The sequence below is a fragment of the Trachurus japonicus genome, chromosome 3 (assembly GCF_045865225.1).
Source record: "Trachurus japonicus isolate A0001 chromosome 3, Traja_1.0".
NCBI classification, from domain to species: domain Eukaryota; kingdom Metazoa; phylum Chordata; class Actinopteri; order Carangiformes; family Carangidae; genus Trachurus; species Trachurus japonicus.
The window spans coordinates 12,379,947-12,403,168 of NC_140909.1; the positions used below are offsets into that span (position 1 = coordinate 12,379,947).

Genomic DNA, 23,222 nt, shown 5'->3' on the forward strand with positions numbered 1-23,222 from the left:
AGCCTATGAAACAAACTGGTGGTGATTGGTTTTCACAGTCTGGTGTTTGGTGCAGCAGCATCACTGAAACTGAACAGAGACACACTGGAGCGATCATGTTTTATACCGACAACCTGATTTGGTAAAATGTAAAATGAATGAAATGAAAAACCTAACTGTGGTTCAAGAAAAGGGGGAAACTCTGGGAGCGTCAGGTCATCCTGTGCAATGAAAAGCAGCAGCAGGTAAGAAAACCACTGGTCTGTAGGGAGATTATGGAATTATTAGCCTCCCTATGAAAATTTCACTTTTTTGTAAGTATTTCCCTAGTGCTGTTTAACAGAGCGAAAAGATTTTAACACAGCATTTTCAGATATCATAGTTTCATTTTGGGTGCTTGCATTAATTATACTTTGCACACAGAAACAGAATTATTTCACAAAAACCAAAAACTACCAGGGTCAAAATTAGTAGCCCCCCTAATAGTCAGTTGTGTTTCCTCTTAGCTGGGTAACAGCAAACAGTCGTCTGTTTTAGTTTTCAACAAGTCTCTGACCGGTCTCGTCTCCTGTGAAATCCCAGCCCATTCTCTCCAGCTCCTCTAGATGCGATGGCCTATACTATACAGATTTTACAGTTTTACTGCTGACTGCTTAAAGGGATAGTTCAATATTTTGGCAAATTGGCCTATTGCCATAATCCCTATTGTCATAGCAGTAGGTTTGTTACCTTTAATTGTCGGTGCAAACTATTTTTTGAACGGTGGAGCAGAGCCGCGAGCTGCTCAGAGCTACACTACGGAGGCTAATGGGATTTCTTGGTTTCCCTCATCAAACTCATCAAATACACAATCCAACAACTCCACAACGCTCTGGTGGACAAGTTGTGACCTGCACGTTCACCACGCTACGAGATAATAACAGAACGTTACGAGACAGAGTTGTTTTAGAGGGAAATTCATGCAAAACTGCTGATTCGCGTTCCTGTCGAGGGCAGTTTTTCAGCAAGCAGTCTCTGCATTTACCTCGAAAACAACTTTGTCTCGTAACGTTCTGTTATTATCTCATAGCGTGGTGAATGTGCAGGTCACAACTTGTCCACCAGAGCGTTTTGGAGTTGTTGGATTGTGTATTTGATGAGTTTGACGAGGGAAACCAAGAAATCCCATTAGCCTCCACAGCTTGGCTCTGAGCAGCTCGCAGCTCTGCTCCGCCGTTCTAAAAACAGCTTGCACCGACAATAAAAGGTAACGAACCTACTGCTGAAACTATAGGGACTATGGCAATGGGCCAATTTGCCAAAAATGTTGAACTATCCCTTTAAGGTTTTCTTTCAAAATCTTCACATATTCTTCTTTCCTCGTGGTTCCTTCCACCTTGATGAGATTTTCCAGTTCCAGATGCACTGAAGCATCCCCACAGCATAAAACTGTCACCACCGTGTTTGACTGTGGGGACGCCGGTGTTCTTTGGGTCATCAGACTCATTATTGCAGGACATTTCATGGTAGTATTTGACAGGGTTGTATCCACTCTTCACTTTATATATGGTCAGAAAGCACGTTGACACTTGAACATCACATCCACATGATAGATAGACAGCCTTTATTATCATTGCACAAGGTACAACGAAATTGAGGGTGCTCCCACAGAGCCACCGTGCACCACCAGATAAAAGAAGACGATGTAAAATCTAAAAACAGTGCAAGATAATAATAATAATAAAAAAACAACAATAAAAAACAGAAAGTATATACAACATAAAATAATTATCAAAAGCTGTACGTTTCAAAGGTGCAGTGCTGTTAAGGTGCTTTAAGGTAGGAGGAGGTAGACTATTGGCTGATTATTGACTCCACACCATGTTTGGAAACATGTGTCACATCCAGCTTCATTCTGGGCACATCCGCGAGATAAGAGCCTAAAATAAAACAAACAAAAAAAACCACAAACACCCTCATTTGCTGAGCTAATACAGATGTTTTCAGGAAGACTCATGGTTTGACATGCAGCCAAAGTAGCTCCCATGATGTATTGATTCGTGGCAGCAGCCTCTGACACAGACAGATTATTCTGCAGTTAATGGTTGTTTTAAGCTGCAGATTAACAATGGGTTACCATTCCTCCTGTGTCAGCATACAGATGTGAACCAGGACTTATACTAATGCACGTAGTGTGAGCCATCTGGGGGGCATAGCAGGGGATTTGGAGGCTGACAGGGAGAGGACAGGCGCTCAAGTTAGAAAAGTTGGGAATAAGGTGGATGGTTTCACAGTCTCCCCCGTCTTCAAACAGCGTGCTTCCCGTTTTCATTCTCACATGACCCACATAGCTTTAGATGATCCTCACATGGGCTGCTGCTATTCTCAGAGGAAGCTGCTGCTGTGCATCTACGCCGGGCTCCCAGGTGGGATGGATTGTCCCGTCCTCAGTGGGACGTCATCCATCTGTCCTCCTGAATCCTCCTGACGCCTCTGATAATGTTTGTCATCAGTGAGAAAGCCCTTGTTCAACAGTAAAACCCAGATGTTTGCAGCAGAGGGAAGGGATGGCTCCTGAGTGTGCGTGGGGCGAGTTCATGATCATTCAGTTCATTTATACTACTAGGCTATATATGTATTTTATTATGTTTTTCAAATAAATGTTCTAAATACTGAGGAAACCGGAAATGAGATCGTTCTAATCCAGTGTGCTGTGTTGTGGTGTTGTCATTGGTCTGCTGCATCCAAGCTCTCATGGCTCTCGCCCTGTGCCCCTCCCCAGCCCACACACACACACACACACACACACACACTCACACACTAATACAACATCCTCTTACTCTCTGCAATGCATCGGTCCCTTTCACTGTTAATCCAGCCGGGTTGTGCCTCTGTGCATCGCTGTACTTTTGCAATCTGATGAATTCCCGGCGGATGGCAGGAGGACACATCATCATCATCATCATCACATTTTAAAGCACAAACTTCAGACTCTTTGGATTCACAGCTTCACATCATCACACCAGAGCCTCTGATTCAGAGGTGGGACTCAGCTCCACGACGGGACTCTGCTGAGCCAGATCATGAAGTCCCGGCGTCCGGGCACCGCAACTATGCTGCTGCTGCCCATCGCTCTCTGTCTAGGTAAGGAAGGACGTCTTTTTTACTCCCTAGTTTATTGTCTCATTGTGTATGTGTGAGTATGTGAGAAAGAGCGAGAGAGTGTATTTAGATCTTCAGGGAAAAGTTCTGTGCTGAGTTTGCTTTGCTTGTCTCATGCTGAGCACTGCTCCCGATTATACATGCAGCTCTTTTTCTTTTCTCATGGGAAATTAAAAACATGTTTTTTCTTTAGATTTTGTTTTTTGTTGCTGCTCAGCAGAGTCCAATGTAGTTAACATGACCGATAAAAGATATTTCACTGAGCCTATTCTGCAGCCGAGGAGAGGAAGGTTTTACAAATGCACTTACCTTAATGAAACGCTCACTGTCCCCTCATGTTCTCTCTCTCTCTCTAGTGCATGTGTGTGTGTGTGTGTGAGTGTGTGTGTGCAGCCGGTTGTACAACATCATGTATTTGGGTGTGAATTGTGGCATCATTTATGAGGGTTTTAAGAGGAAGATAACACTTTGGATAGAAAAAAACAACAACTACAGGGGCATTTTACAAACAGGATAACAACATATTTTGCAGGCAATAATATCAGAATGAAAAAAAAACCCATTAGGAAATGAATTAACACAATCACACAGATGAATCTAAGGAGGCAAATACAACAGGACTAAATCAATCAAATAAAACTGTCAGCACTGACAATGTGCATTCTTACATGATGATTCAATTCAGTGAGTTATAACACTACACTAAAGTGAAGTTTATATATTAAAACGGCTTCTTAGATGATTTTGCTCAGGTGTTTTTTTACAGTCTGAGAGCTGCGGATGCACAGGGTCACATCTTACTACAAAAGTTGCCCTGTCCTGTCTAGGTCCAGGCCTGTTTTTCTTTCTTTTTTAGTTCAAATTTAGGTGAATATTAATGCTGCAGCAAACAGAGCTGCCTTTGAAAGTTTAGTGCTTTCAACCTTGTGGCAACAATTGTAGGTTGTGCAGAAGTCAGATATAACAGATTGTACTGATAGCCTCCAGCGTGTGCCAGTTTACAATGATGAATGACTGTGTTGGGTCAAATCATTGCCCTGGTAAAATCGTTACAGGCTTTGTAGAACACCACTTCCTGTTTCAACATGATAGTACCATGAGGAAAAGGTCCACAAAGAAGATATTGATAATCGAAAAATCATTTTTATGACAATAAACTGAGTTTCTCTTTGGTTTGTGGACAAAACAAGACATTTGAGGACGTCATCTTGTGGTTTGGGAAACACTGATTGACATTTTTCAACATTTTATTGACCAAACAACTAATCGAGTAATCGTTTACATAATCAGCAGATTAATTTACATGAAAAATAATCGTTAGTTGCAGCCGTACAAAGAAGTGGTTTTCCCTTTTTATCCCAGTCACCATCAGGCCACTGATGTGATCAGATGTTCATGCTGTGTTGACATTTGGTCAAATATAAATTGTGACATCAGGTGTTTTATATTAGAACTCATTTCATGCAGACTGATTACACAACTCTCATTGATGTTTTGTTGGTTTTAAGTTGAATTGTTGGGGAAACCAAAGTCCAACTACATCAAGCACATGTCATCTTGACATGTAATCCCAACAGTCTAATTGTGAAATATGATGACAATGTGAATTATTTTTCTTATATCATCCCGGTTTGGATTTGATTTTAAAATCTTTAATGTCCCAGAGGGGCAATTTGATTTGCAGTAGACGTTCAGACACAGTAAAATCATACATATGAGATACAGCAGATATAAATACTACAAATAAATACATAGAGTCATCACAATTACACCAGTGCATCGTTTCAAACTCATACAGCAACAAATGATTTTAGATTTGATGTCTAGATTTCTAGTCAATAGAGTTGTTACCAGGAGCCAAACTCCTGTGGAAACTCTGAAACCAGAAGAGTGAAAGTTGTTATAGCAGCAGATTTATGTCCATGGAGTGAGATGTTGAGCAATAGCATAAGTTCAGATCTCCACATACATAAACCTCTTTTTGACCCTGCAGCAGCTTCTTCAGGTGAAACAACAAAGCAAACACACATGGTCCAGTGCACAAAGAGAAATCCCACTCAAACACACTTTCACCAAATCGGTGTTCAAATATTCCAGTCAAACCCGGCATCACAGTTTTTCGGGATCTTTTCCGGTGAAAACTAAAAAACCAATTTCGGAGGGATGTGTTATGTATGAGCTGATCTATGCACTCAGACAGCTCACACATGCTTTTGCAGTCCTACATTGAATTTGGCTTTGAGGAAGTATAATCCCTCCAGATGAATGGAATACAACATATTTCTGTATTTGTTTGATCCGACTAAGCACAGGATGGGTCACGTCATAAACATTGTGTTTCCCGCTACAAGATTGTTGTAATTTCAATTCCCCTCTCTGTCTCCCTCATCCCCATTTTTTAGATATACACACACACACACACACACACACGGAGTCCCCATATAAACATGCACCGCTCGGATGAAACTGCATGTGATTGTAACGTTCATACGTTTCTCTTGTCTTCTCCTCACCACCAGGTTTGGTCCCTGCGTCTCTTGGAGCTGCAGTTCCTGTTTCATGTGGCTCCATCTACAAGAGCTTTGCCCAGTGTTTACTCACACTTGGGGACAGTTTGGTGGAAACACAAAAAGACCAGAGCACACAGGACATTGATGCAATCTGCAGGTGCGTGTGTGTTTCTGTGACCACATAACCATCCAATTACACCTTGTCTGCTGTGATACAACTCGTTTCACCTTGTTAAATACGTTATCCTTAGAGTTTCTCTATTTCATGATGCTTGTATTGGTAGAATAAGCAGTGTGGCACTACTAACACAGTGTGGCCAGTTCACCACCTCGGTTCAGACTGAAGTATCTCAACAGCTATTGGACGATGAGGCACGACAGACATGGTCACTAGAGGATGAATTTGAATCATTTTGTTGATCCCCTTTTCCTGAAGTGCAGCCATGAGTTGGGCATTTTCTAAATAAATGGACTGACAAATGGTTCAAATTCTTATAGATATATAATTACAAAAAACACCTGCAAAACTAATCACATTCTCATAATCCTCAGGTTTACTCACTTATATGTGCAGAAAGCAAATGCTAAATGTTGTGCCTTTTTGACATCAACGTGTTAGTATTGTCACTGAGAGCATGTTAGCATTCAGCTTAACCTCACAGAGCTGTGAACTCTCTTTGTTTAATCACACTGGATGTTATCAAGTCCTCATGGTGACAAACTTACAGTGACTTCTTACTGTTATTAATAGTATTTGTGGCCTGAAACGCCACTGTTTGGTAACCCTTTAATTTACAGGTGGCTAATTACATGATAATGTCTAGTATTAGCCAAGAAATAACAATTAATTGAGTAGTAATGTCCAGAAATAGTGGTCAATTTCATAGTAATGTTGAGAAATATAGCCAAGAAATAACGATTGATTGTGTAGAAATAGCCCAGAAATAATGGTCAATTGCAAGGACTTGGTGCAGAAAAATTCTGGCCTTTCCCCAAAAACTCAAAGAACAGCACGTGTAATCTTTTGCCTTTATGACAAACATGACATAACTATGAAATTGACCATTACTTCTAGGCTATTTCTTGACATTACTATGCAATTAAAGGGTTACCCACTGTTTTAGTTTCAACAAGTCCTTCAACGTCGTAAACAATCAAGGAAGTTGTTTTCTCCCACAACCACATGGTGATGGTGATGGTTACCACAACGGTCATGGCTTCATTAGCTTAAGGCACAAAAACAACTTCATTAGGTTTTAGGAACTAGAAATAGACTTTGGTTAGTGTGAGAAAAACAACATGATTTCAGGTAATTGTATGAATGATATGACTCATGAAGCTCTTCAGTCTGATTGATCCATACAACAACGGCAGCAACCCTAACTTCTTTTCAACATGGAGTTTCATGGCCTTTATACTACGTCACCACACTTCTCTCTATGTTCCTATACTAGGCCACTAGATGTCACCAAAAAAACAAACAAACATAAACTATTGGTCAAAATAAACTGCCGTACAAACGATAGTGTCAACTTTAGCTGAAAATATCTTCACTGATCCATTTAAAAAAACCCATCCCACACGTTTTTATTCAGTTGTCAAATGACCAGCTGCATGTTTACCCTAAGTATCAAATTCATATCCAATATCCAAATGTCTGTTTGACCTGCAACCACATAGTACATCGCTGCAGCAACATAAAGGATTAAACCACTGGAGGTCAGGAAAAACAAGATTTTAAGAGCATGAAATACTCTTCAACCTCTGCTCTGCTGTTGCATAATCTCATCACATGCATTGTTGTAGTTGCTTGGTGACATCTGCATTGCCACTATCTTCCTACACTTTACATTTATTGACATTTATTGACATTTTTTCCCCCCTAAAGGTCCTGGAACGCCTTCCACGTCTGTGCTAACTCCGCTCTGGCCGGCTGTCCCGGAGAGCCGGCAGCCGTCTGGGAGTCTCTAAGACAAGAGTCCAGGAAGACGCAGTTCTCTGGAAACCTCTACGACATGTGTGCCAGCCGCACCACCCTCCCGCCCAGCACCGTGCCTGCACCCCAGAGCCCGCCGACCTCCGACCAGACCAACCAGGAGACGCTGAAGGGGCGAACGCACAAGCACAGCCCGGCCCTCGGCTCGTCGGTGTTGCTCCCCGTGTGCAGCACGTTACTGGTTCTGCTCAGGAGTTAGTTAAGTCACTGTAGTGTCGTGTGTAGACGACGGTTGGTCGATTGATCGATCAATGAGCGGGTCATCAGAGAGTCCTCCACTCCACCACCCACTATGATCCAAACACACGAGGGTATAAACACTCTTCACAAGTCAGACTGAATACATATCAATCCTTAAATCAGGATTTCAGATGGATCATAATGAAGTATTTGGTTCAGTATTTATTTTCTTACATGGACAGGGAGGTTAAAGCAGAAGTAAGCGGAATATTAATACCGCTATAATATATAATATAAGTCTTAAATAGTTATATCTTCCGACGGCAATCACTTAATATAGAGTGTTTGGTCTGAAACACGGGTCTGTCAGTCACTCTGCTCTGCTCTAAGCCGAGGAGAAAACTTTCCTTGTATCCTACAACCTTTATCCAATGAGGAGAGAGAACGGCATAAAGGGGCGGTCCTTTCTGTGTGTGCAGCCAAGGGATGCGCGTGAATGTGGTGACGTTGGGACGAGGGCGGGGACTGTTAACTCCATCAGCTGACAAGAAGTTAGCCAAAACCACCGGATCGCTTACTTCTGCTTTAATGAACTAGGTATGACTAGTTCACTCAGAGAGGACAAAAAGGACATAAATAGGCTATATAAATCATCCTTTTTTGCCAAAATGTGTCACTCTTTCCTAGATATGTGGACTGCACATAACCAATCTGGGTGTTAAATTAAATAAACATCATGCACTGTTGCTTGGTTACAGTATTTCTGTCTGGAAGGGCCCTCTGATACCGAAATCTCCAGAACAGAGAGAAAAGTTTTGCCAATAAGCAAATGGCAATAATGCAATTTTTACTACAGCACATCAGTGATACGAGGTGAATTTTAGGACAAGACAAAGTAGAGGGATTTTTTTTTTAATGGCAGATTTGTGATCCAATCAGTTGTGACCCAGAGGAGAGTATTATTATGAGGGTCAACACAGTGTCTTAGTGCAGAAAGCTTAATTCATCGCCCTGTTTGACTGGGTAAAAGGTCAGTAAATTAGATTTGTGTGTGGACGGATTCTTTGCAGTGTGTGTGTGCGCATGTTGCTAAATTTTTATCACTTGTTTAAAACCGTGTCATTACATGTGAACCCTCTCAGTGGTTTTTCCCGTTCCTGTTCAAGCAGTTATACTGTATGTTGCTTTTTCTACAGCTGGTTACTGTAAAACTTTACTTTAATCAGTTTAGAAAAATAAAAAGGCAAGGGTAAGGCAAGGGAAATTTATTTGTATAGCACATTATCACACACAGATGTAATTCAGTGTGCTTAACAAAAGACATGTCGGACAAAATGATTTACTAAGTGCTGAAAGTGTTAAAAATAAAGAGACATACATGCTAAATGCATATGTGGTGAGAAGAAGATAAGTGTTTTCATCGTAATTTCATCGTAATTTATTTATTTATTTATTTTCAGCCAGTCAACAGCATTTTATGCACTGGGTTTCACATTATCAATGTATCTAATGTTTATTTATCTGGTTTTGTTATTATTATTTTTTTCTTCACAACATTATAAGAGTGGTGCATGCCTTCTTTGTTTCACTCTGATTTTTAACCCAACAAAAATCTGAATTAAAAGTTATTCTGACAGACATAAAGCGCAGTTTTTTTTCTCTCCCTTTGCTTTTCTTGAAGTTTTGTGTTTCTGTTCAGGTTTTGTGTGTAATCTTAATACTCTTAAGCTGTTTCATAACAGCAGAATCATGACTAGATTAATCTCATCTGTCTTTATTCATCCACAGCGTAGCAGGTTGCACCTCCAAACCTTTGAAAACAATAATGCCTCCGAGCCTGGACGATACAGATATCAACTGTGGACGGAAAATGAATAATAACGATTTGGTGTGTCATGACCTGAATATGATGTGCGTGGGTGTGACCATTGAAGGGCAAAGGTCATAATATCATTATAGCATCATGCTGAATTTAAGAAGTTACTGTAAGTGAAACCTCAGGTGGACGCGCTGCTTCATATTCATGCTACAGTGATTTAATCTCAGGTCACCGGCAGCAGCAGCAGGTTTAATGGCTGATTTAAATAGTGCTGTTTCATACATTTCCCTCAGTTGGACTGAAGGTCACCGGTCAGAGGCTTCGTCTACTACGACACTGTTAAAAATCCAGATTATATCCCTGATTTGGCCTCGACAGCTGATTTTCAATATTATATTGTGGACAAAACAGAAACAGAGACAAGGATTCAAATCTGACTGAGCCTCAGAAAAAGGAAATATGAAAATTAAAAACTATAGCATGAAGGTATTATTGTGTTTTAAGTCAAATTGTATCAGGTGAAACAAGATCACAATTCACTCTAATTAACAGGTTCAATTATTAACAAACTTGACATAAATGTGCCAGAAAAAAATAAATACATGTCAATTTCATTGAATAATTGTCCCTGTTACATCTATTTCTCTTACAGTCTAACAAAATCCTTTTGTAAAGTCATGTCATGATGATCATTACCTTGTTTTCATTTTACTGTTTTACATGAGTACCTTCATTAAAAATTGATGAGGCCTTTTTTTTTCTTCTTTATTTTGTTTTCAAGTGAGACGATCCTTAGATATTTCTGAAAACAGCACACGCCTGGAGGATCAGCTACTAAGTCTTTGAACCGTCCCCAGAACACCTTGGCTCACTCTAATCTCCCTTTGTCCCGTATTTCACTCCTGAAAATCTGAAACATCACCATGAAATCTTTTTAAGGTGCTCCAGATCTCACACGTCCTGCATCCAGCTGCTGAAATGTTTAAGATACAAGCAAAGAGTTTTTGTCCTTAGCAAAGAGACCTCAGACATCCCATCCTCTCTTTTAGAGTGAGTGAGATGGAAAGAAAACGTTTGTGGGATTTTGACCTTTGCCCTCTGCTCTGTAACAGATGGTGTGTACCATACATAATATGGCGGGGACGGGGATTATGAATCCCATGTGTAGTAGATTGTACGAACAAATGTACAGAGACCAGGACTTTATTTCACCAGAAAATAAACTAATGCCACAAACCTATAAGCTGCACAGACAGCATCTCCACATGTCATTATGTAAACGTATATAAGTATGGGATATATAATGAATGAAAGGTAACCAATAACCTTGTGCAGTCTATCTGGCGACGTAGAAGGAGATAGACGAGTCTCTTAAAGTTGCATTCAAGTTCATTCAAAGGGTTTTTCCATATCCAAATATAGGGTAAACCAAATGTACGTAATTTTAGGCTGTAAATAAAATGACCTAAACTATATTTAATAGGTTGTACCCGCTGCAGACTTGAAAACACTGCATAGCTGCACCAATAATGTTATGTCTCTACTGTTTGGGCCTGGACCAGTAAAAAGAGTATAGAGTCTTGCAGTTATGTAGCAGTGCCAATTGAAAAAGTCCCAGTGTCAACATAGTTTTAGGAGTTTACATGTACATATCAATTATAGGAAATGAATTAAAAATGTGCATCATTTAGCTACTACCACACATACAACAGGGCCAGGTAACATTCAGACAAAGAGAAACAGAGGCCCAGGAGACCCCTAGCAGATAAATTCAGGGGGTTTTTTTTGGACACGTGGTCAGAGCCAATCACTTTTAGATGATTTATTACTTCAGGCCACTTTTGGAGCCTTATTTTAAGGTTCATGTTATTGGGTGTTTAATATAGTCTAATGCAATATGTTAATTTATTGGTTTACTGCTATGTATCAGACAGTCAGACATAAGGGGGCAGAGGGAGGGAGAGCGGACCAGCAAACACACTCACTTTAGTGTCACATTTATCACCTCAGAGTGAAATATTTAATAGTCAAAAAAATCCAGTTCGACCACGTGAGTCGCGAGTGCACGTCGTCTATATATCTGCATGGCTGCCCACTCACCAGGTTTAACACCAGAGAAGCAGCAGCAGCAGAAACAGAAGAAGACAAGGAAGAAGGAGAAGGAACCAAACACCTGAGCTGCTTTGGGAAAGTTAGTTGCTCAGAGATATTCCCATACAGACACGCAGCTGCAGAAGCTTTTTTGTTTTGTTTTCCGCTGAGTGAGTCGGAGTCGCAGCCGGAGGATCATGGAGGAACTGGCCCGGGAGAGCATCAGCCTTCTGGCCCGCTCCGCGTCCCACGCCGACCCCCCGCGGCTCGGCTCGTTCGGCGCCGTCTTCATCATGCTGAAGTCGGCGCTGGGAGCCGGACTGCTCAACTTCCCCTGGGCCTTTCAGAAGGCGGGGGGAGTGACCACAGCCATCACCGTGGAGGCGGTGAGTAATGCAACATGCATGAAGCAGCAAGAGACAGACACCTGCAAAGACATTAACAACCTGCTGCTGCTCTGATTAACATTTAGAAAATCAGGGTTTGGATCAATTAGGAACTGTTGATGCTGCTCTATTGACGTGTAACTCCAAGTCTCTGGTCATTCAGAGGTTTTTCGTGGTCAGTTTTGTGTAGGATGCGCTTCGCTATAGACTCAGCGCTGTCTTGTCTCTCCCTGGTGTGAAACAGCTTCATTCTTTTCACAGGTGAGCTCTAATGAAGCCGCCTCTTTTGGTGAGGACCTGAACCTTCATTGCACTGCATCTATTGACTTGCCACAGAAATGTTTGTCTACTTGATGCACGTGCTTTCCAAGAATGAGTTGAGGGGCTTAGGAGGCCCCCGGGGGCCCTAACGCAGGAGCCTCTGATTGAAAAGATTGCTTATCTTTGGAAAAATTCATAATAATAATATTAATAAACATTATATGGCACCTTTTAAAACTAATGTTACAAAGTGCTGTAAAACAAAAAAAAACAAAACAATAAAATGACGACCAATAAAATAAAATAAAATCAGGAAAAGCTCTCTGATAAAAATGAGTTTTAAGGAGAGATTTGAAACAAGACACTGATAGCTGACCTAACGTCCTCCACTGAGATCACTTTGCCCCTTTTTGTCATCAGTCGGGCCCCAGGGAAAGCTAAAAGACCTTTCCCTGAAGACTGCAGAGTGCGAGCAGAAGTACAAGAAGATAAAAGATCTTCGATATATTCAGGACCAAGACCGTTGAGTGCTTTAAACATAATATAGATCTCAAAATCAATCCTAAAACATACTGGTAGCCAGTGCAGGGAAGCTAAAACGGGCGTAATATGCTCACGTTTCTTAGTTATAGCTAAAAGCATGGCAGCAGAGAATTAATGTGTCAGTCACTTGTTTTTACTCTTGATTGGTTGTGGCCTTTTGTTTGGACCAAATCCTCGATTTATTATGTTTCTCAATGAAAATCTGCTGTAGTAAGTTATATTTTTCTGGTCCCCCACTCCTGGTAATACCTGTGCTGGGGCCAATATCACCCAGTATGCAAATTAGCATTAAAGTTGAGCTGGTCTCCTCGGTTCCCTACAGGTCTCCCTGGTTTTCCTCATCAGCGGCCTGGTCATCCTCGGCTACGCCTCGTCCGTCAGCAGACAGAAAACCTACCAGGACGTGGTGAGCGAGGTGTGTGGACGGGCGGTGGGTCAACTCTGCGAGGTCTGTTTCTGCTTCAACCTCTTCATGATCTGCGTCGCCTTCCTGGTGGTGGTTCAGGACCAGCTGGAGAAATGTAAGAGCCAGAATAACCACGAGTTGTTGTTATTGTGCACAGACCCTGTTATTTGTGCTTATTGCTTCATGAATATCTAAATACGTTTCTCTTTTCTCTTACTTTTCAAAACCTACAGTATCAATATACCACTGATCTGAAGTCTGGTGTCACTAGGATTGATACCAACAAAAATAGGTCAAAACTGAACCGGACTGTGTGTGGTCCATATGTTAAAGTGACGATGTGGTCAAATACTGTTGTAACTACTGTAAGGGTCTGAGAAGTCTGAAATTTTAAGTAAGTTAGCAACACTTCCTGTAAATGCCCCCCTGGTGATGTAATAGAAGCTCATCACAAACACTGTAATTCAACACTGGATCAAAGCTGAATGAGGTTACACCTCAGTGTGAAGCACAAATAATTCCTGTACGGTCCATTTCAAGTCCTAAAACCCAGTTAGTCTGCAGGTAAGTCTCATAATGACTGTAAAGCAGTCCACTCATGAGTCCAGGAAGAGACAACACTGCACAAGCGTCTTTGCTTGAAGGATTGATCTCAGACTGACTTGATTTTCTAATTCATGATATCTACTGAAAAACTAGTTTAGTTTGTTAGGTAGGAAATTCATTTTTACAGGTTATGTACACTAGGTATGAGGCGCAACAGATGAATGAACCATTGCAGTTAGATGTCAGTTCACTTAAAGGGATAGTTCCACATTTTGGCTAATGGGATTTCTTGGTTTCCCTCATCAAACTCATCAAATACACAATCCAACAACTCCAAAACGCTCTAGTGGACAAGTTGTGAGCTGCACATTCACCACGCTATGAGATAATAACAGAACGTTACGAGACAGAGTTGTTTTTGAGGTAAATTCATGCAAAACCGCTGATGCGCGTTTCCGTCGGGGGCAGTTTTTCAGCAAGCAGTCTCTGCATTTCCCTCTAAAACAACTCTGTCTGGTAACGTTCCGTTATTATCTCATAGCGTGGTGAATGTGCAGGTCACAACTTGTCCACCAGAGCGCTTTGGAGTTGTTGGATTGTGTATTTGATTGAGTTTGATGAGGGAAACCAAGAAATCCCATTAGCCTCCGTAGCGTAGCTCTGAGCAGCTCGCGGCTCTGCTCCGCCGTTCTGAAAATAGCTTGCACCGACAATTAAAGGTAACAAACCTATGCTATGACTATAGGGATTATGGCAATGTGCCAATTTGCCAAAACGTTGAACTATCCCTTTAATACTGAATCCCTATGGCTGAAGGTATGAGGCTGTTTTCAAACCGCTGCTCTGTTGTATCTTAAGAATCTGTATCTGCGTCCAGGCGGCAGTAATGTGACACGCTGGTGGGTTTCAATCAAATTGGTTGCAGTGATGAACAGTACAAAAATACATCTCATCGGTTTTTGTCATAATCTGCTTTGTGGATTTATTTATGAACTTCTACGTTAGAGGAACATCACTCATTACGTCAGCAAAAAAACATAAATTACTAGATACAAATATGTGCTTGACAATGAGAAAAACATGACAGTGTGTACGAGGCATCGCCGTCATCACCTCCTCGTACCATCTGTTAGTCATCATCAAGCTCTGCCCTGTTCGCCTGTTTGTTTCCACTACATTTGAGTGTTTTCATGTTATCAAGGCACTCACATGAGTTCATGATCAATTCAGCCACCATTTCCCATATCAAAAAATGAAAAAAAAAAAAAAATTAATCTCTCTCAGACCATGAATCATCTGCACTTTAATTTCATTCTAGGTACTAGGCAGCGGTGAACACGTGACCGAGAGCAGTAATGCATCCGTTTCTCATTTGTGCTTCGGCGTTTTGAAGCCACTGGCACAATTTATCACGTTGTTACGAAGAGATTTTAACTGAGGAAGAAACACAGACATTTGGATGGTCGCACAGAAACACAGGCAGCAGTGATAAAGGGGAAAAAAAAACAAACAAACTTGAGCTTAAAGTATGTAGATGACCTGACGAGGAGTAGCTGGTGGAGGTGGCTGGGATATTGAGGAAAGTGGGTGCAGGTATGTGAGTGGGCAGAGCAGCTCAGGTGAGAGTGTGTGGGGCAAAAGTGAGCGGGTAGATCCAGAAATCGGGTGATTGACACGGAGCAAAGTCTGAGGACATCTGGTGGGCGGAGGGAGAATGGCAGAGCAGAGACAAGGAAGTAGGACTAGGACCAACATGTGACAGAAGATTTGTACAAACACATTCACAGGCAGTGTTGGGGAAGGTCACTTTGGAAATGTCGTTGGTTACAAAAGTACAAAAGTTACCCTGTTGAAAATGTAAAAGTAGTGCAACTATTTCAATTACTTTCTCAAAGAATGCTCTCAACTGTTATTTTCACATTTCAAGACCTGATAGTGTTAATCCTTCAGCTTTAACTTAAAGCAGAAGTAACCGATCCGGTCGTTTTGGCTAACTTCCTGTCAGCCGATGGAGTTAGCAGTCCCCACCCTCGTCATGGATCTATTGGTCCTCGTCCCTACGTCACCACATTCACGCGCATCCCTTGGCTGCACACACAGAGAGGACCGCCCCTTTATGCCGTTCTCTCTCCTCATTGGATAAAGGTTGTAGGATACAAGGAAATAAAATAAAAGTTTTCTCCTCGGCTTAAAGCAGAGCAGAGGGACTGACAGACCCGTGTTTCAGACCAAACACCCAAATCACTAAGTGATTGCCGTCGGAAGATATAACTATTTAAGACTTATATTAACACAAATATTCCGCTTACTTCTGCTTTAAGACAACATAAAGACCATATCATAAAAGAGCTTCAGTTAGAACAGCTGTAAACACTGAACATCTTTCATCATCTTAACATGTCAGTTTAGAAAAACACTCTTTGCACTGCACTATAATGTTCAGACCTTTGTCTGTAGTCTGTGCCATAGACTGTAAAAAGAATGGACGTAGCGTCCGTGACGTCACCCATTGGTTTGGGGGAGTCTGTTTTGTGCCGCTACTACGGGGGTTTGAGCCGCGCCATGTTGGATTCTACTTGCCATATTTGGAGCGGTGCGGCCGTTGGCCAGCCGAGAGCCCGCCCACTGGCCTCGTAGCAGCGGTCGCCGGACCTGTCACTCAACGGTTCTGCGCCCTAATTGGCCAGAACTTTAAACCTAATAACAGTAAAACGGTAGAGTTTAAAAAAAATTCACCCCCCTCAGAGTGTGTGCGGGGGTAGAAACTATCGGTTGAGACCAAAAAAATGAAATGTACCAGGCTGTAAATATGTTTTTTAAAGCTGTAAAATCAGCTATTTTAACATGGGGCTCAATTGGAGTTGCTCCCTTCTGGAGCCAGCCCCCAGCGACAGCTGAGGGGATTGCAGCTTTTTGAACGCGGAAGTGAGCTTCACTTCTCAGACCGACAACTGCCCCCTTGGTCTGTGCAAAGCGTTTTTTGAAGGAAGGATGTTGACATGAAAAAACTATTTGATAAATCCGAGCTATTGCAGAGATTTTTCAAATGTAACTAAAATTGTAATCATGGAAATTTCCAAAAGCAACTGTAATTTAACTACACATTTTCCCCCAGTAATGTAACGCATTACAATTACGTAGATTTTGTAATTAATTTACATGTAATTTGTTACTCCCCAACACTGTTCGCAGGTGCATATTCTATACGGTCGTCCACCAACATCAAGTCACTAAATGTCAACTTTATAAACTCATGAATCGTGTTGTTCTGCAGATCTCGACCTTCATGTTGCAGCAGATCAATAATCTTAATTGTGACTCGACTGCTTTTGTGTCTCCAGTGTGTATTTCTTTATATGAGACGGTGACCGGGTCAGCTGAGGGAGAGATGCCGTACCACTGGTACACCGACCAACGATTCGCCCTCTTCGTCATGTGCCTCGTCATCATCCTGCCGCTGTCCATCCCAAAGGAGATCGGCATCCAGAAGTACACCAGGTACACAAAACCTCTGCGTTCACCAGTAATCTAAGCTCAGACATTGAATCAGACATGCAGGGAAGTGTAACGTTATTCATGTGACTGTCCTGTTTCCTCCGTCTGTCAGTGTGCTGGGGACGCTGGCTGCTACGTATCTGTGTGTGGCGGTGATCGTCAAATATTACCTGATGGAGAACCACGAGGACGTGATAATAACCCCGGAGCACAGCCAAGGGTCAGTAACCCCCGGTTTCTAATGGATGCATGTGTGCACAATACACTGGGTCTTCACCAGGGTTATTATAGTCAGCTAAAACTAAATCTACTGTAGCAGTGAAACAAATAATTCAAACTGAAACAAAAAATATAAATGACATTTTTTCCAAAAACGATAACTAAATAAAAACTAAAATGAACAATGCAAATTTCACTAAAACTAAACTGAATTGCAGATAATATCAGCTTAGTTTTAGTTTTCTTAGAGATGGATAAAGTTGCAGGAGGAAAACGCCACAGCTCAATACGGGACGACTTCGACTCGAGTACGACCCACAGGTAGATAAGTCCAATCCAATCCAACTTTATTTGTTGAGCACTTTAAAACATCCATAGAGGACCAAAGTGCTGTACAGAGTGATAAATAAAAGCATCAGAAATAAAGACACAGCATCTTACATAAGACATAAAATTACATATAAAACCAAATAAAATAATCTAAAAAGCATATAACATAGGTAAAATAGTAGCCATGCAATAAAAACAATAAAATAAGATAAATAAATAAAAAATCAAATCAAATCAAGCCGACATCTTACTAGGGAACAAAGGCCAAGGAGATAAGAATTACTGTAACGTGACGAGGACTGATGGGAACATTTACAGTATGGGATGCAACTAAAATTCGCACAAAGTTCATCTTCAGAGGTCTCAGGGAGGCTTTCTCCTAATAGCCTACAGTACCTTAAAAACTAAAACTAAACAAAAACTAAACTAAAACTGCTTAATCACTTGTTAAACTAACTAAAACTTAACTGAAATAAAAAAAGCAAACTGAAAAACTAAATAAAAATGAAAACTAATGAAAAATTTAAAACTATAATAACCTTGGTCTTCACTTTCTGTGCACCAGTAACTGTCTGTGTGTGTTTTTACCGTGTGTGTCCCTCAGTGTGAGTTCATGGGCGTCGATGTTCAGCGTCGTGCCAACCATCTGCTTCGGCTTCCAGGTAGGATCGGATGAAAGGTCACATATAGCTACAGTTTGTCAGACTCCTCCAAAATGAAACACTGTCATTAATCTGTGTGTGTGTGTGTGTCTGTGTGTGTGTGTGTGTGTGTGTGTGTGTGTTTTCAGTGCCATGAAGCCTGCATAGCGATCTACAGCAGCATGGAGAACCAGAAGATCTCCCACTGGATCGTCATCTCCGTGGTCTCCATGTTCTTCTGTCTGCTCATCTACACTCTGACCGGTGAGTCGTCAATCAGCCTCACCTCAGCAGGGCCGGCCCTAGGATTTTGGTGGCCCCCTAAACAAGGTTTTAGTTTGTGGCCCTGCACTCTAAGCGCAAACACCAAATCACTGGTTAAAACTGAATACAGACATGTTTATGCCCTCTGAGGTTTGAGGCCATTTTCTCAACTTTTACATTTACATTTTCTTAAATGTATCTTTTTAAGATACTTGCAGATGTAACAATACTCAAGTGTTTTATGTCTAAATATTAGAACCTCCGCTGTAAGCACACTGAGGCCAATTTGTCCTAGAACACTGTATAAAGAAATAATTTAGGCTAAATGCTGGAAATTTGAGGTCTGCTTTTTGAAAAAAATTCAAATCCCTTGTGAAAACACACCTTCAGTCATGAGAATGAACTGTTTTGGTGCTTGAAATAGGATATGAATACAATAATAGATAAGTGTAGAAAACAAGTCTAAAATGCAATTTTGTAAGATTGCTTTTTGAGCACAAATGTTGTCATTCTGCCGTTCTATTTTCACCAAATGTCTCAAATGTGAGATAAAAGAAGCTGAATATTGACTCATAGCGTGCACGTGCAGACCTCAGGATGTTTGAATGACTTGAATGAACCTCGGTACCTTTCTGATCATGTGGCCCCCCACCTAACGGCTGTGGCCCTAAACAACCGCATAGAGCGTTTATGCCAGCGGCCGGCCCTGCACTTCAGCGTCGACTCACCTGAGAGCTGCTCATCATCACGTCCGCTCTCTCTCTCTCTCCGTCTGCAGGTGTGTACGGCTTCATGACGTTTGGGCGAGACGTCGCCTCGGATATCTTGATGTCGTATCCAGGAAACGACGTGGTCATGATCATTTCCAGACTCCTTTTTGGAATATCGATTATCACCATCTATCCCATTATTCTTCTCCTGGGCAGGTGAGAGACACCGGAGCTGAGTTTGTTTTTTCTTTCTTTTTAATCAATGGTGAGTTTATGTGTATTATGTGTCTTTTAAAGGAATAGTTCACCAAACAATGAAATTCAGTCATTATTGACTCACACACCCATGCTGATGAATACTCCGGAGTAGTTTTTTATTCCTCAAAGTGCATCTGGAGACCCGGGAGGGGGGTTCGTAGTCCAACGAAATCCTTATATGAGAGTCAATAGCGCCCAACACAAAAAATTCCATAAAACACAAAAACCTTGTAGAGTTTACTCGAAACAACGTCATTTAGGACATTTTTACAGCCTAAACAGTCCTGTATTGCGCTCTGTATTACATGTGAACATTGAATTGAATTGAATTGAATACCTTTATTGGTATGAATGACAATAAAAGTATTCAATTCAATTCAATTCAATTCAATGTTCACACGCGTGAACGTGAGAGCGCGCCCCAGGCAAATTCAATACGGGACTGTTTAGGCTGTAAAAATCTCCTAAATGACGTCGTTTCGAATAAACTCTGGACTATTTCCCTTCAGGACACTTGGATTGCAGCGGACGAGCAGTATGTAGGAAGATTACAAGGTTTTTGTGTATGGATGTTTTTGTGTCAGACGCTATTGACTCTCATATATGGATTTCGTTGGACTACGAACCGGCCTCCCGGGTCTCCAGATGCACTTTGAGGAATAAAAAACTACCCCGGAGTATTCATCAGCATGAGGGTTAGTCAATAATGACTGAATTTCATTTTTTGGTGAACTATTCCTTTAACATGGTGTGTCTGTGCTGTGTGTGTGTGTGTGTGTGTGTGTGTGCTGCGACAGGTCGGTCATCCTAAACCTGGTGCTACGAGTTCAAAGGCGGCGGCGTGGAATCGTCACTCACTCGTTTGAGAGTCGCTGCAGAGTCGTTCTCACGGTGATCTGGATCAGCGTCACTCTGCTCATCGCCATGTTCGTCCCCGACATGGGCGAGGTCATCAGCGTCATCGGAGGAATCAGCGCCTTCTTCATCTTCATCTTTCCTGGTATGAAAAACAACTTTAAAGGGATAGTTCACCCAAAATTGAAATTTGGGAGAAGTTTCAGAGTTATCCGCGGCTTCTCTGAGAATTTCAATTTTGGGTGAACTATCCCTTTAACCTCAACATGTGGGCATGAATCTCCATTTATACAATCGTATTTGTCGTCTTGTTATTAGCTTGTCGGCCAATTGTAATAATCTATTTCAGCTAATGAGTATTTTTATTATCAATTAATATACCAGTTACTTTTTGGATGGACTAATTAATCATTTGCTCTACAGCATAACTGCAAATAGAAAAAAATATGTCTATCACAAGCTCAGACGTCTCGTTTTCTCCATCTGACACTGCAAAATCTCTTTTTTTTGTTTGTTTGATTGATCAATTCATTGTTTCGCATCTAAATTTGACTTGACCTATCTGGAAGGTGCAACAACACAAATTCAGAGTGTGTGTTTTTGTGTTGCAGGTCTTTGCTTGGTGTTCATAATGCAGACGGAAACTGTGAGTCCAAGAGTCAGGTGAGTGTGAGTTTGTGCTTTACAGGTGCATATGTGCCGACATTATTATTGTTTTTGGCAACAACTTATTTTACCAATCGATCATTTTTAAATGACATCTTAATGATTTCCAAGACATTTTCTAAAAAGAATTAAGCTGTTTGTCAGCGTGCAGCTGGTAAACTTACCTCTAATTAATTAATATTAAATCATCTGCCAGTGTAAGTTCAGCAGGAACCTTTTTTTTTTTTTTACAGTTTTTTTTAAATCAAACATTTAGCAAACAAACAAAGAGGCGGGGTTAAAAAAGAAACTTATATCTGGTCCCATCACAGTCCTTTTAGAAACTGCTGTTTCTCGTATTCATATTGTTGATGGCTACTTTTTTTGCCCCTTGCAGGATTGTTTTTACAGTCTGGGGAGTCATAACAGTTGTAGTTGGAGCCTTCATCTTCGGACAGAGTACAACCATTGCCATCATGGAGCTTCTTCACAAATTCTGACTTTCACCGGCGCCGTTATCACCACTATCTGGAGCAGCTGCTTCACTGTGATGCTCATCTCTTTTTGCACAACTCAATGTTGCCTTTGTAAAGGAGGTTTTTAGTAGTTACACGTGGCCTTTGATCTAAAATATATTTACGATGTGAGAATGTAATATTTTAGTTTGTGTGATGCATGAATATTGGATTTGAATGGATTTTTTTCAGTTGACTGTTAATTAAAGTAGGTCACATAAACGCCTGTCAGACAAAACAAGTGTGTATAGAATCTGAATGTATGTATTTATTGCTCTGTTGTGATTTATCAATAATATAACTACAATATACTGTATTGTCTGTTTGAGACTTTGTTTATATTAGCAAAGCACTGCCAGGGGGCAGTATAGCACCACCGAGGAGTTATTTATTTATTTATTTACTTACATAGTCGTCCATATGTGTAGAATTGCATATTGAAAACACAGAGAATAGGAAAATCAGTGCTTATCATTAGATATTATTGTCCCAGTGATCGTTTTGAAATGAGAGTGCCATGTCTAAGTGAACAGAGACAAACACACATATTCATTGTCCTTGAAGTAGGCCTATGTGTCCACATTTATGATAAAATAAGAGATTTTCAGCTTTTAAGTGCACTATTGTTATCCCTCCCATGCATCTCTCAGTGCTGTTTCTCCCACTGACCTCCAAACGGCCAGAGTCATGAGAAAGATATGAATCTGCAGCTTTCATTGAGCTCAGAGTGATGGCTGGCGTGTGCTGAAAATCACAGTTTATTGTTTATTGACTTCAAGCTTAAATGAGTTACGGCACACTGCCTGCGAATGTGCACGTGCTTGCTGTGGGAGAGTATGAGTGAGTGATGGCGATTTTACATTAAAACACAGAAAATGGGCATCATATCTGTGCCTTGCGATGTCTGCTAAAAGGAGCGACAAATCTCCGCCATGCCAACTTCAGAGAAACGTAGGGGGGCTGCGCGCTGTACTTATCTGTCTAAACACACACAAAGCCATTCAGAAGTTCATTCAAGAATAGACCATCTAGAAACACACAGCCGCTCCTTATCAGCACTTCAGTTATGTAATAGGTTTTTTTTTTCATCTCGTGCAGCGTTAATGTCCTTAAGGGAAAACCTCAAACTGTGATACTCTACTTGTGTTTAGCCCTTGGGATTATATCTCAACCTTCTGGCCATATGATTAAATCCACTAAATGCAGGGGAAAAGAAATCACTGAAAATGATACAATCCACAAACCCCTTGTTAGATCCCGCAGCTGCGCTCACTATATAAACTGTCCCACAGGTCTGCAAAGCCATCCTGGGAAATACAGCGAGCATATACTGTAGATAACAAGAGGAACTATGCTACATTTTCACCTTAATTAAACAGCTTCAGATTAATCGTGATGGTTGGATAAATGAGTTGTAACTTGTTATGTGTAG

The 23,222-nt window shown here is 41.1% G+C and overlaps 2 protein-coding genes across 2 annotated transcripts; both read left to right on the forward strand.

Annotated features, from left to right (window-relative positions):
• The first annotated feature begins 2,777 nt into the window (after nt 1-2,777).
• On the forward strand, nt 2,778-7,825 carry nrn1lb (neuritin 1-like b). Its single transcript, XM_085773094.1, has 3 exons — nt 2,778-3,102; nt 5,640-5,787; nt 7,519-7,825. Exons 1-3 carry the CDS (start codon nt 3,042-3,044, stop codon nt 7,823-7,825), a joined length of 516 nt encoding a protein of 171 aa, XP_085629220.1. The 5' UTR covers nt 2,778-3,041.
• A 3,932-nt stretch (nt 7,826-11,757) lies between these two features.
• On the forward strand, nt 11,758-21,998 carry slc38a8b (solute carrier family 38 member 8b). Its single transcript, XM_085773095.1, has 10 exons — nt 11,758-12,102; nt 13,229-13,427; nt 17,200-17,356; nt 17,466-17,573; nt 18,507-18,564; nt 18,693-18,807; nt 19,586-19,733; nt 20,573-20,775; nt 21,242-21,293; nt 21,673-21,998. Exons 1-10 carry the CDS (start codon nt 11,914-11,916, stop codon nt 21,773-21,775), a joined length of 1,332 nt encoding a protein of 443 aa, XP_085629221.1. The 5' UTR covers nt 11,758-11,913; the 3' UTR covers nt 21,776-21,998.
• The last annotated feature ends 1,224 nt before the right edge of the window (nt 21,999-23,222 follow it).